Below are 17080 nucleotides of genomic sequence, written 5' to 3'. Positions count from 1 at the left end.
GGCCACCCCCCTTTTTTTCTCAGGGTGTAAGCACCCTCTTGCCCCCGTCTTCATGACGCCCGCGTGCTTGTGGCTTTACTGGCTTGTGATGGACTGTAATATAATGGACTCGAAACTGAATATTGCAGTTTAGTTTGAACGGGTAAAACTGCAAAAAGTGTGCTTGATGCATGACACGTACACAACTTCGCGACTGTACTAAAACTAGCTGCTAATTGATATTTTAAAATAAATCTGTGAAACGACTGAATCTCTGTGTACAATATAAAGTTTAAAAATCACTTCAGTGTAAAATAAACGTGGTTCTTCATAACAAATCACAGTACTATGGTCTTTTCAAAGCATACGGTGTTTAACAAACTTGCATTATATTTTGAAAAAAAAACAGTACGTGTACATGTAATTAAATGGCAAGATCGTTCTAAATACACCCAGCATCAAAAATGCAAAGGATTCTAAGATAATACTTCAGCTACCGTAGTGAAACAATCATATGCTGCGTGATTTACCTCGAGTAAATAAAGCTCTGATTTTATACACAAAATTGTCAGCTTTAGAATTGGGAACAATTATCCCAAACCGTCTCTCCACTGCCATTTTACCTCGGAGGTGTTATTTTCTTTAGCAATAAGGTGATCCGGTGCCTGATCGCCTATCAGGTTTTAGTGCTTCATCTCTCTCCGCCTCCCTCCCTTTTCTTCAGGACGACAATTTTCTACAATTTTTTTTTTCAGACAGGATGTACGGTCTGAACTTAAAACTTGACACGAATGCATTAATCCTGATCCTCAGATTATGCATGTAGTGTTACATCGCGATGACGTCATCTGATGTCAAATTTCAAGCGATATATGAAGTTCATAATTGGGAATCTTGATAGATATCGAGTTGGGCAACAATTTCATGTGACCTTTGCTTCCGGGGATAATGAAGGGTCAAAGTTCAGGTTCGAAATGTCTGATACAACCCCTCTATCAACAAATCAGTCAAGATCTTTCTAAACAATTTGGGATATTAACATGAAACATCGTGCTATGCTAACACAGACATTGATGCGTGCATTTCTTATGTCGCTATGACGTCATCAAATATTACATTACCTGCAATTGGAATTAAATGAGATAGCACGTTCCTATATTGAGACCTGGCAAAGTATGTCTTGAGTAACATAACTTATTACAATGCAGAGTAACGTTACTTCGATCTCCAGGGGAACCGGAAGTGCAATAATATAGTATAACTCAAACAAGGAAGGGCTTTTCTTTATCAAACAGAATCACTAAAATGTTAAGAGTTGTATTATGAGCACGATTCGAGGATTGCTGACGTCAGAACTTGGAAGATGTCTTCTTGTGGCGCATCAAAGACAGTGAAATTTTACATTTGTGACTAGTTTGCCATATACTTGCTCGGACAGAAACTGCTTGTAATCTCTGAAGTTACAGGAGGGACAAGTTTAAGATGATAATTCTTCTCTCTATTTGACTTCGTTAATTAATCATTATATAAGTACTTCAGAGAAAAAAAACAATCTACATCTCCCGAAAACATACATCAAAATTCTGTGACGTCATCAAACCAGAAATCGATATCGCCAATTTACCTCGTGTTGTTCCTAAACAAACACGCTTCGTCTTCTTTGCATAGAATATGCCAATCTAAAACCCCATGTCTCCTTATACAATAACGATCAATCGATTCTTACAACAGATAAGGTCGGTTACAAAAACCTGTTTACTTTTTTGTACAGTATTTAAAAGCCTGCTTCAGCGCCGTTACACGGTAAAAATAGCCCAGTCCTAGAAATGTGATTACTTGTTATACTGATGTTGATATTAGAAGCTACTAAATAATTCAAAGACACGATTAAGGTAAATGTTTGCTGTGATTCGCTAGATATAGGCTTATAATAGATTCATACGTCTTCGAGAATTAATCTATTGAGTGTCCAACAAGTTAGAAAAGTGCAAAAAATGACCAAGAAAACTATTTTCAGCTGCGGTTATAAATAATGAGAGACTACTCTCCTGCACGTTCGTCCTATAGCTGTATAATGTTCAGGCAGCAGAATAAGGAAGCTTTCATTTAAAAAATGTATTAATTATTCTGCAAAACAATTGGAGGTTAGCACCTTTTAAATACTTTTTATCGTCATTGTGCCTAAAAAAAGAAAACATTCGGTCAAAGTTTGGAAACTTCGAAGCCTGGACATAACAGGGAATTTCAACTGCCCTTTGAAGGGTCTTCAAGGAAATAATACATTGATTACCCCTCCCCAACAAAAAACCAAAAAACACGAATTCTTCATACATTGTCAGCCTGTAGACCTTTATCAAAATGCGGTCATGTATGTCTTATTCGCTGTAGACCCATTAGCAACAGTAATACAAATCCACAAATTTATAATAAGAAACAGACTTTTTTCCTTCCAGCCTCAGTTTGGTTGCATTGCTTTGAATGGTAGAAAGGCAAGATGGCGAAGCTAAGATAAAGGTCTATAGAGTCAACTCCGTCGATGCCATTCGATCCTCTGGTTACCCAGAATTTTGTTTAAAATCCGATTCCCTTACATAATGACATGTAGGGAACGGACAGTCACTTGTTGATGTGACACAAAGAAAGTATGGGGGTTTTCCTGAGGGCAATTAAATAAGGGCAATAAACAACTGTATACGTTCAAACAAGCAATTTCAATATGGCAACAAGAGGAATGCAGTTAAGGCAGAGCAGCGACGAAACGTACAGAGGTGACTCCTTATCTCGTCTTAAATCCTTTAACCAAAATACCATAGCATTATTTCACATCTTGGTGCACCCGCCCATTGACTGGGCCCTGTTCGTTCTGTTCTTTCTTCTTTTTTTTACTGGGCGGGGTCGTAGAACCTCATGGCCAGGTTGGCCATGTCGCGCTGCATCTGGGCATTCTCGCGCTGCTCCCGCTCCGTGGTACGCTTCAACTTTGTTCGGCGGTTTTGGAACCAGATCTTCACCTGGAATGTAGAGGGAAACAGGTGTCGAGGAATGGTTGTAAGGCAGAAAAGTATCGTTACTTGCTAATTACAAGAGTCCAATAGGCCTATTCAATATGTATGTAGGGACCTAGAAAGCTTGTTGCACGTGTCATTTCTGTCAGGTTGTGCCCTCCCTTTTTCTCAAAGGTACGAAAGAAATGTCTTCCCTATTGAAAAATCCAACTGAGAGAAACGACCTTTATCACAATGCCACCATGTTTGTCTTGTTCCCTGTAGACCCATCGGTAATAATACAACACAACTTCACAAATTTATAACAGGGAACAGACTATTTTTCCTTCCAACCTCATTTTGGTTACACTGCAAGTGGTAGAGAAGCAAGATGGCTGTCCATGATAGAGATCTTGATGAGGTGTGGCACGGTTCGGTGGTTTGCTTTATAGGGTCAATCTTTAGATTTTAGTTCTATCTTTTCCTTGTCTACAATGATTCTGCGAATTTTAAATGCTCTCTGTTTTTGTCTCGCTCTGGTTTAGAGAACCACCCATGGGGGTGGGTGATAGGGTCACGAGCGGGTCCAGGGGAGGCTAACGGTGGCCGTGCTCCTCAAGAACAGCATATGTTTTGATCATGAGAAAGGCTATTTTCTGCGGTCTACTTTTTCCCCTCCATCTAGTAGAAAGGCCCTATAAATGTAGCCTTCCATCCATTAAAGCCATAAACAATTACATAAGAAGTCATGATTTGTTTGCCCCCAAACGAAAAATAACCATATCCCCGCCCTAAAAGTCTGGATTGGCCCTTAGGTTGAGTTGGCCACCACAACCGATGCTGCTGCTGTTGCTACTGCACTTACCTGACGTTCCGTGAGGCTAAGGACCTGTGACAGCCAGGAGCGTCGCTCTCGGCTTGGGTACATGCACCGTTGGAACTCCTGCTCGAGATGGAGCAACTGTAGCTTGGAGTAGGGGCGACGTTTGGGCCGCGAACCACCGGATTTCAGAGACGTGGACACTGCGAAATGGAATGAAGGAAAAGAAATGGTAACGATACAGAGTTCAAGTATTTCCTCTAAAACAGTTTTTTCACATCGTTTGAACACTCTTTGCTCTTCTGAAATTGTACCCAAAAAGCACAATTGAGTCTTGGCCAACCAGTCTTGACCCAGTTCATGCATTCGTGCTAACATCTGTTTGTTAATAGCCGTGATCCATTTTCCATATTAAAAGTGAGCAAAACGTTGAGAGTTTGCGAGGTGTCCAAATAACTCGGTCGCTATGACCTAGAAAGATTGCTCGAGGGCGGAGTATCCGGCCAGCTGAGGGTGAGGAATTCCCTCGTCCGTCCGCAAACACCTACTGTGACATCTCTCCTCAATGTCCGGAATTACCGACCCCAGTTTTGATGCCTGGGATAAATAGACTTCATAGCGCATATGTTCAAAATTGCAAATAAAGACCGACCGCACCACACGTGCGAGCCACGTGTCAGCACGGGCTACAGGTGGGATGCACGATGCCATAAGGGAGAGCTGTCAGCGCGACGTTACCCCGATCCGGCACGCGAAAGCGGCTAAACAAACCGGTTTCTTACACTCTTCATCTTCCGTTCCGGTCCCGCTGGCGGGGGATCCCGCCGCGCATTAGCGGGCATTACGGTCTCCTTCATCAGCAAGCGAGTGGCCCCATCGGGACCGAGCGCTCATCTCCAAGATGTGCGGCTCTCAGCGGGACGCCCCAGGAAAAATTTTATCTTCCCCTTATGGTTGTTTGGTCAACGCCTCCGAGCCTTGTCTAGCCGTGGACTCCAACTGAGTTCTGTGAGAGCTTCGGAGGGGTCGGCAACCACGTGACTTCCAGATCAATTGAGAGGGAAGATACAAGCGCTCTATGAATCATGAGCCCATGAAACAAATGGCACGCGACCGTCTCATCGCTGGGAGTCCTGCCGGACGCGAGCCGCCGAGGACATGCCGTCGAATCTCAAGGTGCACTGGGTGTGTTTGTCCATTTTTATAGTGTTTGATCGTACCGGTTGAAGTTCATGTTCTGATTGCATACAGTTCTTGGGTTTATTCAATGTGACCATTCTTGGGCTTCAGACAAGGATTGGAAGTTACAATTCACGTTTAGCCCCTCTGGGATTCGAAACCAGGACTCCTGGGAGGAGGTAAAGGAGGGAAGAGACCAAGGAAGATGGCTGGGGTACTGGAAAGATAAGAAGGCGATTGATCTCAATCCTAAGGAAGGTGAAACTCAATCGATCGATCGAGTTTCACCTTCCTCTGGACTTTGTCCTCATCAACACCATCGTCACCATGGTTGCCAATCCATTGATCAGTTGATTAGTTGACGTGTTGATCGACGGACCAATTGTTCGCTTTACAAATCGATCGATTAACCCATTGATCAATGAATATCGAGAACGGGAATGGAATGTTCAGGGGCAACACTTTCTGCCGTTATCCTTAAATCACAATAAATTTTGTTCAACTGATGGTTATGGTTCTGATTAAGAAACATCAGTGTATACCAAAACCTGTTTGCTTTCGATCGCGTCTCGAAATGCTCAGCATCCACTGACCCCTTCACTGGCTGGTTCATGATCCTCCCAGAAAATGAACATAATCGGAGACGATTCCGAGCGTCAGAAAGACAAAGATTTTCCTAAATAATACGTCGGCATTCCCCCTCGGTACAGATCATGGGTGGAGATCCCGGGAATGGGATCCCCCCCCCACACACACACACTATTTCAAGTCACTGACTATTATGCACACTCACACCCTTAGCCTGCACCACCCACTACACAGTTGCTGGCGTCACGATCTCACTTGGGATGGAAACTGTGCTAAGCTTTCAGATGTGATAACATGGGGGGGCTCCCCTTTTGTCCTTCGGTTTACATCAAGGAATGTAGAAATTGAAATTTACGTGGACAGGTCTCAAACTCTACGATCTTCTTAAAGAAAAAGTTTCGGGAAAATGAATCATTTGACTTGCAAACGTGTCAACCTTAGAATTCATGCAAACATACAGTATCATTCACTCACCTACTGTTGACTCGGTGGGCTCCCCCTCAGCTTATTAAACTGAGCAGTTTGTTGTGTTTGTGCTTTTTTTCCCCCGCCGACTTATTTTTTCTACTTCATGCTTGCAATTTTGCAATGCTAAACCCACGAATATCAACCACGTAAAGTTAGAACAGTTTATTTTATGTCCCTCAAGACATTAACTCCTACTTGCTTCATTATTGTGTGATGCTTTTCACGCGTACAAAATCCCAGATCTTGCAATAGTCGACGTAATCGACAATACTGATAAGAGACAGAGGGTTCTTCGATTCACATGGCGGAGGACCGTGGTATGTATGATATTGTTTTCACATTGTGAGGTATAAAAATAATAATAATAACATATTTCTTATATAGCGCATCACATAGCACATCTCGATGCGCTTCACAGTAATATTATGAAATAAAGCAATTAAAAAAGTGAAAACAATCCAGACAACAAATAGGCCCTGAAATGGATTTTAAAAAACAAGCTTCCATTGTTTTCAGTGATGCAATTCAGAATAACCCGAAAAAAGGAGGCGACCTACCCCTACTTAACCTCGCACTATAATCAGCATGACCCCTTGTATCAGTGTGTCTTAATTCCTTCAAAACTATCGTTTTCCATAAAAAAACCTAGACAAGTTCCAAAAATTTCTCAAAAGTCCTTCATTCCACGTGGACATGTTATATTGTTTTCTTCAGGTGCCTTGATTCATTTCCCAGAAATACAGCGATATTTTGTGATTTTTTTTCTGTTTTGCTCAGCCGTGACAAATAATTTAAAAGTGTCTGTCACTTTAAAAAAGGAGAAGGTAGAGTAGTGGAAAGTAGGAGAAGAAATACTGCAGTTCGATGGACTGTATCCCACCCAACCTGTCCTTCCCCCGAACCCTTGACGATATTCAATCGATATTTCCAACTTGTTTTCACAAGTCTTTCTCTCACTGAAATGGTATATCCTCTGTAGGGTGCCACCTGATTCATGGTGGGAGCGTGCTTCCCCGAACTTTTGTCCATCCCAACTGTCGGGCCCGAATGATTTATTGCTATCATATCAAACATATTTTGCATTGCCGCTCACGGCCGGTACACCACACTTAGAATCCACTGACGCAGTGTAATATCGTGCGATACCGGTTGCCCGTACATACCCCTACTTTGTGACCAAATATGGGCAGCACTAACAACCACTTGCGCCCTCGGCTGTGGAGCCCGGGCGTTCAGCTGAAGTTCATTGTACATGTATCTATAATGTACGGACACGTACGCATTCCACCGGTGTCTATTTGTTGGGCTGTGGGCATCACATAAAGGAAGACCCCCAGCTGGAAATGTTACGAAGTGAGGCTCTTTTTCACATGGTTTCAATTTATTTGTTTGTGATTTGAATTGCAGATTTACATTTGCCTTTCAGACAAAGACTTTTAAAGGGTTCTCAAAACTGGTCAAGCGTACTTTCAGAAAAGATCTCCACCCCTACGCTTGGAAAATATTAACAATAACTCTTTTTTCTTTTGCACACCAGATGGAATGACATTCAGATTTACTAACTTCCCAATACAGACTTCCTCGGTAATTTGATGAGTAGCTTTCCGGTTAACGGCGTGAGCATTTGAATTAGATTTCACAATATGCTGGAAGATTTGTTCTCCGTTAAGTATTAACCATCCTGTTCGGGTGAGCTGATGTATCCTGTGCTCCATTTTCTTGCGTATCGATTCTACTTATGCGCATATATCATTTTGGCCCCAGTGTTCGTACTCAACATTCGGGGGGGGGGTCCCTTCGCAAACTTGCCGTTTCGCCTTCCCCACTTGAACAAAAAGTGACTCTCATTTTCTTTGAAGACCATCTCTTCTCCTAACCTGTTCTACCGGTTTTATTCTAAATCAACGGTGTTGCTGTTAATCTTGCAAAAACACTGGGCGCGCAGAAACAGCCCACGCGATGACATCAGGATCGCAGGGCAGACTCGGCTAAACCGCCTGCGGTGGAACGCGTGGCTAACAACGAGGTTGGTTCTATGTTTGAATTACTTTTTTTTCAACTAGGCCATTCATGGCCACCCAAGGTGTCCGTTTGTGTTCTTCGGGGGACGAGAGAAGTGAAAGGAGAAAATACATTCCTGGAAACAAAACGAGCGAAAGCTTGACGAAACGGATGCCTTACGCAAGAGCTCAACCTTATGAGCAGGCCGGGCGAATTCTGCATCGTGTCAATTCCCTTAAATCCGATCATGATTGAGTAGAGACAGAACCCGTCCACGGTGTTAGATCGGTTTGAAAAGCTCGACGGCCGGCCGGCTTAAGATAGACCATTGAGGTCGGTCTAGTTGACACCCAATACTCTGGCTTTTCTTTACCCTTTCCCCCAAGGGGTGATACGTAAGTGCTCGCGTGCCGAGCGGAGTATTGCTCACGCGTGCCGGCCCGAGTCTGTCTCGATGACATATCGCTGAAAGTTGAATGATAATGTCGTTAACGCCCAGGCTGCTTGAATTCAGGAACAGTTTTCACTGTAAGATGGCAATTGTAAGATTCTTAAAACTTTGATGAACGACAAGCCACACTCTGTTTAGATAATTGTAGAATTCTGGCGTGTTTTTTTAATTCTAGGAGTTCATGACTGTTTCCTGTCAAACAAATAAAATCAAAGGCCGTTTGTCTTTTTATTTTTGTTTCAGATGGTGTTGCATCAATCTCAAGAGGAGAGAACGCAATTTACCAAATAGAGTAGACCGCCAATTCCTGAAAGGTTGATTTATCCCAAACAGTTAGATCCCCCTCGGTAAAATACATCAATTGTTTTACTGCCCAAGTATGAAATATGCAGGGTGCGCACAAACACTTGCGATGCCCTTGTTGACGGTACGGCACGAGCCAACACGTGGCCAGCACCGCGCCGGGGATAATTGCTGACCTGCCGCGGGCAACGACTTGGCCCTCTATAAATTTGCCGTCGGGGCCTCCGGTCCATCTACCGACAAGAATTCTCTAGCAAACGCAGCACCGCCGCAGAACCGCCAATTATGGGAGTCGGTGGCCCACAAGGGCGCCGACGTGTGTCCAGAAGAAAAAGGGGTCCCATGGGTGCGCACAAGATGTACAGCTGTTCTGAATCGTGGCTTTAGGTCAGGGAGGGACAGTGCTAGACACAGTTACGACATTCGTGGACCCGGATAACAAATATGAAGGAGGGCAGTCAAGAACAATTCCTAAGGAGGTACCAGCTTGAAACTGGCCCGATTTGTTCGTTTTCGTCACTCTGTGGTTTAAAGGTGTTAAAGCAATTTTAACAAACCAAAAGTAACAAATATCAAATGCACGGAATAGGATGCAGGGTAGAGTGCTAGTTATTTGTTAATTAATTGGGTTAATTTTGCAACTGAGGCAATTGCTCGTTAGGGCCCACTGGCGTCTGCCATGCAATTAGAATATCAGTTTTAATGTTGCCATTGACATTCTTAATAATATACAATGAAACATGTGATTAAAACTGAGCATCACGTTTTTATTTCATCTAATTCCTGAACAAAACAGTAGCATTTACTGGCACCGTACCATATCCGAAAATATCACTTCACCCTCCGATCTCATCCAGACTTGATTTTTTTTCTGGAGAAACCATCAGATGTAAGGACAGCCACTAAATCTACAAAGTACGCTGAACAAGTTTCTGCAAAACAACTCCAAGATAGTTCCCAAACAGCTGTTGCGCGATAATCCCCCATGCCAAAACTTCCCTGAAAGATGCTCCGACAAATCCAAGACCAGATGACGATGTTATGAAAAAATGGAGACTAAAAAAGTTGCCTACCTGAGTGCTCAACGTGCCGACTGTCGTCCATCAGGGAAGAAGTGTGGTAAGATGTTGCCTCTGTAGACTGCAGAACTTCACTTTCTCGTTGGTCGTCGGCCAAGAGGGCATCCGTAAAGGTGCTGGACACCGTGGCGGTTTGGGCTGGATATTTTAGGTGGATCGCAGACGGAGACCTCACATAAGACGCCGTGGGAGCGGCCAGGGTGTCGTAATAATTCTGGTGTTGGCAAGACGGCGGTGCGACGGCACCATGACTGATGGTGGTGTACATGCAGGAACCAGTCACCGGTGGAGCGTCTTCGAAAGAGTCGTACTCGCCGTAGTTTAGCAGAAGAGTGGGCTCCACAGTTGTATCAGTAACCCCTAAACATCGAGGCCTAGTTGCTTGCCACTGCTGCATATTGATACCACTTGTTGAAGCTCCAGCTGTCCCGAGACGCTATGGCTTGCCCGTCCACACTCTCCCGCAGCAATCTTGCTTTTGAGCGCTGGTTTAGTTGTGCTGGATACGCGTAAACAGAGGTAGTTGCTACCACCCACCAATCAATCATTACTCACTTCAGGGGTTGTATAAAATTTAATGACAATTTAAAATCAGTTGTTCGTAGAACCTGAATTTTGGGCATGTACGCAAAACAAGTGCTAAATGTTCAATTTAGATTAGTCTTGTTATGTGCCGAATTTGCAGCGTTACCACAGCGAGTCGTTATGAGTTTTTAAGCCGAAATTCCCACGATTCAAAAATTTGAATCCGATTCGTGGGTGAAATAAAGTTACCCAGGGAGTAATTTCGAATCTGCAATCCGTGCGATCGATGTTTGAGTCATAAACATGAACTGACTCACTGGAAAGTGCGACGTGAACTCGTAGTGATGGAACCTTCACCTGTGCCTTGCCGAGATCAACTGGCAGCATCCGAGAAAGGAGGCGGGGACTTGAGACGATCCCTGGGCAACATCACCGACAGGGCCGGCGGACATCTGCCATTCGCAGAACCCAATTCCACCCTGGAAGCGGGATTTTCAAATGGACCAGTCCGTTTTGTCACTGCGGGCATTGGTGCTTAAGATCGCCAAGGAGTCAGAGGCGCTCTTAGCGCCGGCACAATGCCGGCGCGCCCCGACCGCTGCTCTCATCGGTAACCGTCTACTTGGCACCGATTCTTGCCACGAAAATCAAATGTTTTTGTTTACGATTTACAGTAGATTTATCAAACTAAATCGGGACTATGTCATGGACCAAAATCCGCGCTATTCGCCGAAGAAATTGGTGTCTTACAGCAGAAACGTCCAAGGGCACTTGGCGTCAACACTTTGGGCCTGCACCTACTGCTGCGTCCAAAAGCGGCGCCATCGACACTAACGTGTTGCTAAGGAATCCCAGCTGCAGTCACGTGGCAATCACAATGTAAGTGTAGTTTCACTTTTAATTATGCGGAATATACTCCTAGTATCCATTCTAAAAGCATCTCTGGTTTGTTGACAGAGTCCAAAAGGGGCCATGTCGACAAATTGTCGCATATGCTTATGCATGCATTTATATTGTTGAAAAAAGAAGTGTACTTAAAATACCCTTTCATAAAGTCTCGGTTTTTGCGAAAAAATAGCTAATTTCGCTTGAGAGAATGATTTAAGATAAGCTCTGCCTCTAAATGAGTGGCAATGCACCAGCGTCAGGTTGGCTGTGCATTCCGAATGTGTTTTAGGAATAGCGCTATTACTTATTCGGCCGCCATGACAGAGACCTCAAGTGATCGATCGGCTCGTGCTACGTTCCAGCATAACTTAGTCTTAATTCAAACACGATATTGGCCAGTTTTTTAGTTATTTTTGACGAGTAACAATAATATGACTACGAGACGTCATTTCTAGGCCAAAGACGTCAACTGCCTTCAAGAAAATCCCTCCGCAAAGCACGAAAATGAATACTTCGGCTAGTTTGTATTACTAGAGTAGAGAAATATAAACAAACTAACGTAAACTTCATAGACTCGTCCAGTACGTTTGTATTTTTGACATTTAAAAACATCATAACTCACTAAAAATTGTATTTGTCTGCACAAAAAAATATTTGCTAGAGTAAAAATATTATTGTCTTTTAAATTTAGGCAATTTTGTTGGGTGTTGTTTATTTTTTTTAATTACGTGAATTTCTAATTGTGTTGTGTATGTAGATTGAAAAGCACGGGTTCGAGGCCAGAGATCGGTCGCAGGTTAACCGTTTGAGCCGGTTTCCGTGCGAGGGTGGTGCGAGCCGACTGCTCGCAATTCTGCTCGATTCTGGTGCCATTTCCTTGGATTTTTACGATTCTGGAGACAGTTGGAGGGACCGAATTTGCCGGGGATATTGTCTTTGTGCCCGTTGGGATAGGAAAGTGCCACGCCCGAAGAGAAAGCGCTGAGTCGGGAAGCGGAGGGACGAGGGAGGCCGGTCGGTTGCGCGTCGCCCAAGCAGACGCAGAGCCCAACACCGACGCGACGTGCTTGCTGTGTCTTGAGGCTCATGCCGTGTATTTTCGCATGCTGCCTTGTGCCTATATTATTTTTTACACTGGAGCGAGCAATGACCCTGTTCAAGCACCAAAGCCCGCCCTCACGAAATTCTTGGAATGACGAAGCCCGATTTTCTGCAAAGCTTTAGTCTCGCTTATGAATTTTTAATTCTTACACATTTTGGAATAAACAAATAAAAATACTCAGAAACGGCAAATTAATTTTAAGTTTGCATCACAACAGATGATATGCTAGCCAACAAAGTGTCGAGAGGAGTAATGAAGTCGCAAACGTACTTGTGGCATTACAAAAACTACAAGATTTCGGCCGAATCTGAAAGCTTTTAGCTGTTTGCCTCCTTCATTTTTTTTCATCTAGAGAATAATTTGCAAAATTCTATAGAAATCTTCTTTTGAAAGAAAAAAATACACGAATGATTTTTACGAATAACATGCCCGGTCTTGTACTCGAAATTATCGAATTTCATAATGAATTGAACCTTGCCGCGTGACAACACCTGCTGAATTTTGGCGGGCTTTTGCTGCAGTGGTCCGCGGCTGATTTTTGTGGCGGCGTATTCGTCGCGGAGTAAATTTGCTCCCTGTAAACCACCCTTTTCTCCTTGTACAACAAAATGTATCAACCAGTGACTGAGGAAATACCCCCAGACGAAAAACCTCCCGACTCTCCGGACAGTTTCCAACTGGCAAGGGGAGACGAAAGGCCTGTCGAGGAGCAAGACGATCTCCCGGAGGCAGACCATGCGGCGGTGGTGGATGATCCAGGTGTCGAATTCAGCTCGTCCCGGTCTGGCCTGCCACCTCGTGATCATCAAGCCGGTTCCGGGGCAGCCTCTCAGCAGCAAAGGGACCGATTTTATCTGAGGTGGGAACCTCATTACTTGACAACTTTGCCAGGAATTATGAAGATGCTACAGTTGGTGAGTCATTTATTATAAAACCTTTATTTTTGTGTAAATGTTGGATTTACACCGTTTTACAGACGTATCATCACTTTGCTACTTTTAAGTTCGACTTGAAGCAAAGATTATTTTTCATAGTGCTATAAAAAGCGGGCTTAACATTCAGTTGGATCCATTAAATTTTTCTAGAGTAGTTTAACATCTTAGTTCCTACTTTACTAGGTGTTTCTATGAGGTTGGTTTCAATTTTCAAAAATGTCTGATGTATTCCTTTCTCATTTTAGAAAAGTGCAACTTTAGGGACAAACAGACGATTTAGAATGAAAATAGCTTTAAATATGAAATGCATAATTTAACAGAAAGCTAGCCAAAACTTAATGTGAACACACCGGAAGGAAGTGACATCAGTTAGCCATTTAATTAATTAAATTGATAATAAATTTGATTTTAAAGATGAACTGTGGCCCGTAAAGTTTGATGACTGAGTTGAACATGGAGTTGCTGACTGGGCAGATTTTCTTAACACAGTGGTTGGCTGTCTTTGGAAATTAGGATGAAAGCTGTTTGTTCATTGTCATGAGTTGCAAAGTTTTGTGGGGCATTTTTCTTACCAACTTGATAAATCTGTAACAAATTGCTGATGCGGTTTCTGTGACACAGGTGAAATTAGACACAATTATTTGCAGAATTTTTCTGATTTAGAAACATCACATTAATATTAATTTAAACTGTCTTGAAGTTCACATATACATGTATTTGGGTTTTTGCATTTTTTTTGAGAGTGGGAAATGGTTAGAAAATATTCAATGTCCAACTTTTATTTCAGCAGCCAATTTCAGAAAACTTTATAGCATAGGCTTAACTCCAGTTACACTACATTTTATTGCTTAAGTTGTGCTATAAATTAAGACCGATTTCATTTTAGGTGGCGTAAGTTGTACTAAAAGAAGCAAAAATGAACAATTTGACTAGCTTATCCTGTTCGGTTAAGCCTCATCGTTGCTGAACTGAACTAGGCTTGTACGAGAAACGTACAACTTTGTTGTAGAAGGTAATAAAAAACTTGTTGGGTGTGAGAGAACTGTGAGATTTTCTGTCTGGTTCCGACAAAGCAAAGACAAAAATTTTTCAAAATGACAGGCGGAGGGGATTCGACGACTTGATGACTGTTGTTATATTGGAAAGGAACAGCCGCTGTAAGAGTCATTGTCGTCCTCGTCCAAGAAATTTCATATTATTAAAATGTGGTGCAGCTAGGCTACCTTTTTTGAACTCTTGCACAGCTACGGCACAAATTTGTGGCTGGCGCAAGGCTTAGGCATGGTTCAAAGTTACAGGATTCGTGAAATTGGCTGCAGAACAGGTGGATGAAATTTGAGCATACACATGCCCCTCATGAAGGTCGTTGGCAACCAGTTCAAAGTGTATGGTGTCCATGTGTTTTCATAGGGGTAATTCCAGAAATTAGGGGTCCATTTTTTTTCGTGTCCCAGTTATATCTTACATAATTTTGTAAGTTCAGAACACATTTTCTAATTTCCAAGAGTGATGAATTAATGCAGATTACCTGCCAAACAAATAGTAATAGTTTGAAATCAATTCCGGTGATGTTTCCATGTCAAATAATAAAGGTCGGATGTAACAGGGACCCAAAAAGGGTCACACTTTTGGACCCCTAATTTCTGGAATTAACCAGCTCTGTGATACTGCACATATTGCACTCAGTACAGCAAGTTATATACTGACAATATGAAAGTACATTCTTGTATAAAGTGCTGGGTTAAAGTCACATTCAACATATTTTAATGCTACTTGCTCACATATTTGTGCGCTCAAAAGTTTGAAATCTACATTGCAGTCACCTCCCTTTAAAAATTGCCCCGACTTGTCCCCCTCTCTCTGCCAATATTGCATTTTTTAGCTGAAATTTATGTGCTGGCTATGATACAGTGTCTTTGTTGACGAGCGCCGTCAGCTGCTTCAAATGGCTATGTACTGCCTCCTGAACACCTGTGGCCAGCTTGTCACACAAGCCTTGGAGAAAGAGATCACTTGATCATAGAGCTATGCTTTGATGCAGTTTTCAGGCCCTGTAATGATCTTTTCAAGTATTTGTATATTTCAAGTCACTGTAGTCAGTAAGCAGTTGACAGTAGTTTTTGTATGAAATACAAGCAGTGGAAGGGTTGAAATGCGAAAACAGTACATGCTACAGTCAGGATTGTCACTTTAGGGCCTGCTCAACCATGCACAAAGTGCTCATGTAAACAATAAGCCTTTTGGGAGTTAACTTTGACCACACTGAGTTCTTTAAATTCATGTGAACGTAACAACTTGAATTCTCCATACTAAAACAACTGTTGCTATACCTTGTGAGTCAGGGCAAGCTTTGCTTGGTTATGAAAGAGACACCTTGCAACAATACACTGTTCTCAATGGATAAGAAGGGCACAAAGGAACCAGTCCATTCCAGAGATGGTGCTCACTGTGCAAAAGCTTGCCCAGAATCATGAGGTATAGTAACAGTGTCTTTAGTCTGAGGAATTCAAATTGTTATGTTTATGTGCAATCAGATAATCAGCGTACCAGATTTTATTCAAATTTAACTCGCAAATGGCTTATTGCAGCATTGCTGTCTTGGTTTCTAAATCCTCAGTCTGCCCCGGTGTTTTGGGGTGTACTTGAGCATGTGTGTAGGTTCCTTTAGGATCTGCTTTATTGATTCCAAGTCATCCTTTCCTACTTGCATTCAGGCTACAACAGGCATGAGATAGTTCACTGTCTATGCTTATTTACAAACTGCTGTTGGTCTAATTCAAGGTGTTGCCGAAAGCACAGTGCTAAAATAATCCATGCAGTATCACTTCATGTCTGTTATTGCTATCAGTCCTTAATCAAGTGCGTCTGGTTGTGAGTGTGTTCACATGCACGCCTGAATGCGTTTATCTCCCACTTGCAGGCCAGCTTGCGGAAATAAAAAACCCACACCAGATCACCAAGTGTGGTTCAGAATACAAACAAGTGGAATTTGAGTAAATGTGGATTCAGCAGCAGTTGTTTGTATTTTGTGAGCCTGTATGTGCTGTGTATATGATTACATATTTTCCCCATCTAGCGGCCTGGGACTCCCCAGAGAGGCATTAACCTCATCACAAAAGGGTGAAGGTTTCCTAGACCCCGATTTCATCTGACAGGGCTGAAAACTGTATTCCCCTGGACATTGATGCACTGCATGGGAGCTGGTTGCGGCAAGCCACATACGTACATGTACATGTAGGCCCAGCAGCTTGCTGGCAATCATTGTTGATCAGCTTTAGGGACACTTTTTAGTCCCCCTCCCACCAACCACTGCCACTTCACTGCCACCATCATCACCACCACCAGCAGCAAAAACACAGGAAAAGAAAAGCAAACAATTTTGCCAGTTACATATGAGTATGAATAGTTCTTAAAATTCATGTGAACGTAACAATTCGAATTTTCGATACTGTTTTGCTGCATAATTTGAGGCAAACTTTTGCTTAGTTACATACATGTACGTGTAAGAGACGCCTTGCCCCAATACTCTGTTTTCAATGGATAGGACGGGCACAAAGGAACCAGTCCATTCCAGAGATGGTGGTTGCTACGCAAAAGCTTATCCCCAATCACTAGGCATAGGGAATTCAAATTGTTATGTTTATGTGCAATCAGAAAACACAGGGCACAAGATGTTATTCAAATTTAACTCGCAAATGGCTTATTGACTTGATCGTACAGTACTGGTACCAACTGAAGAGCATGGTTTTATTACTTGCAGTGCCTGCACATGTACAGA

The 17080-nt window shown here is 42.8% G+C and overlaps 2 protein-coding genes across 2 annotated transcripts in view; one reads left to right on the top strand and one right to left on the bottom strand.

The window, feature by feature from the left end:
- Positions 1–601: 601 nt before the first annotated feature.
- On the bottom strand, positions 602–10311 carry LOC110975615 (uncharacterized). The gene is made up of 3 exons (XM_022228214.2): positions 9847–10311; positions 3829–3986; positions 602–2990 (listed from the first exon to the last, which is right to left on the bottom strand). Exons 1-3 carry the CDS (start codon positions 10247–10249, stop codon positions 2862–2864), a joined length of 690 nt encoding a protein of 229 aa, XP_022083906.1. The 5' UTR covers positions 10250–10311; the 3' UTR covers positions 602–2861.
- A 1738-nt stretch (positions 10312–12049) lies between these two features.
- The window catches only part of LOC110975618 (uncharacterized), an 81997-nt gene continuing 76966 nt past the window's right edge, over positions 12050–17080 (top strand). Inside the window, exon 1 of the mRNA XM_022228224.2 lies at positions 12050–13281. Within this exon, the coding sequence (XP_022083916.1) occupies positions 12976–13281 (306 nt within the window). The 5' untranslated portion in view covers positions 12050–12975. The remainder of the gene's footprint in view (positions 13282–17080) is intronic.

This window comes from Acanthaster planci, linkage group LG06, assembly GCF_054643075.1.
Source record: "Acanthaster planci isolate LZ-2023a linkage group LG06, COTS_SCS, whole genome shotgun sequence".
In the NCBI taxonomy this organism is placed as follows: Eukaryota; Metazoa; Echinodermata; class Asteroidea; order Valvatida; family Acanthasteridae; genus Acanthaster; species Acanthaster planci.
The sequence above is the reverse complement of the archived record's forward strand: the minus strand, read 5'-3'. Positions and strand labels throughout refer to the sequence as shown.

Excerpts from the sequence above, each read along its gene's own strand:
- LOC110975615 (XM_022228214.2), bottom strand. The coding sequence starts at position 10,249 with ATGCAGCAGTGGCAAGCAACTAGGCCTCGATGTTTAGGGGTTACTGAT. Across the intron at positions 3,987-9,846 it reads TCGGCACGTTGAGCACTCAG|TGTCCACGTCTCTGAAATCC; the intron begins GTAGGCAACTTT and ends TCCATTTCGCAG. Across the intron at positions 2,991-3,828 it reads TTAGCCTCACGGAACGTCAG|GTGAAGATCTGGTTCCAAAA; the intron begins GTAAGTGCAGTA and ends TCTACATTCCAG.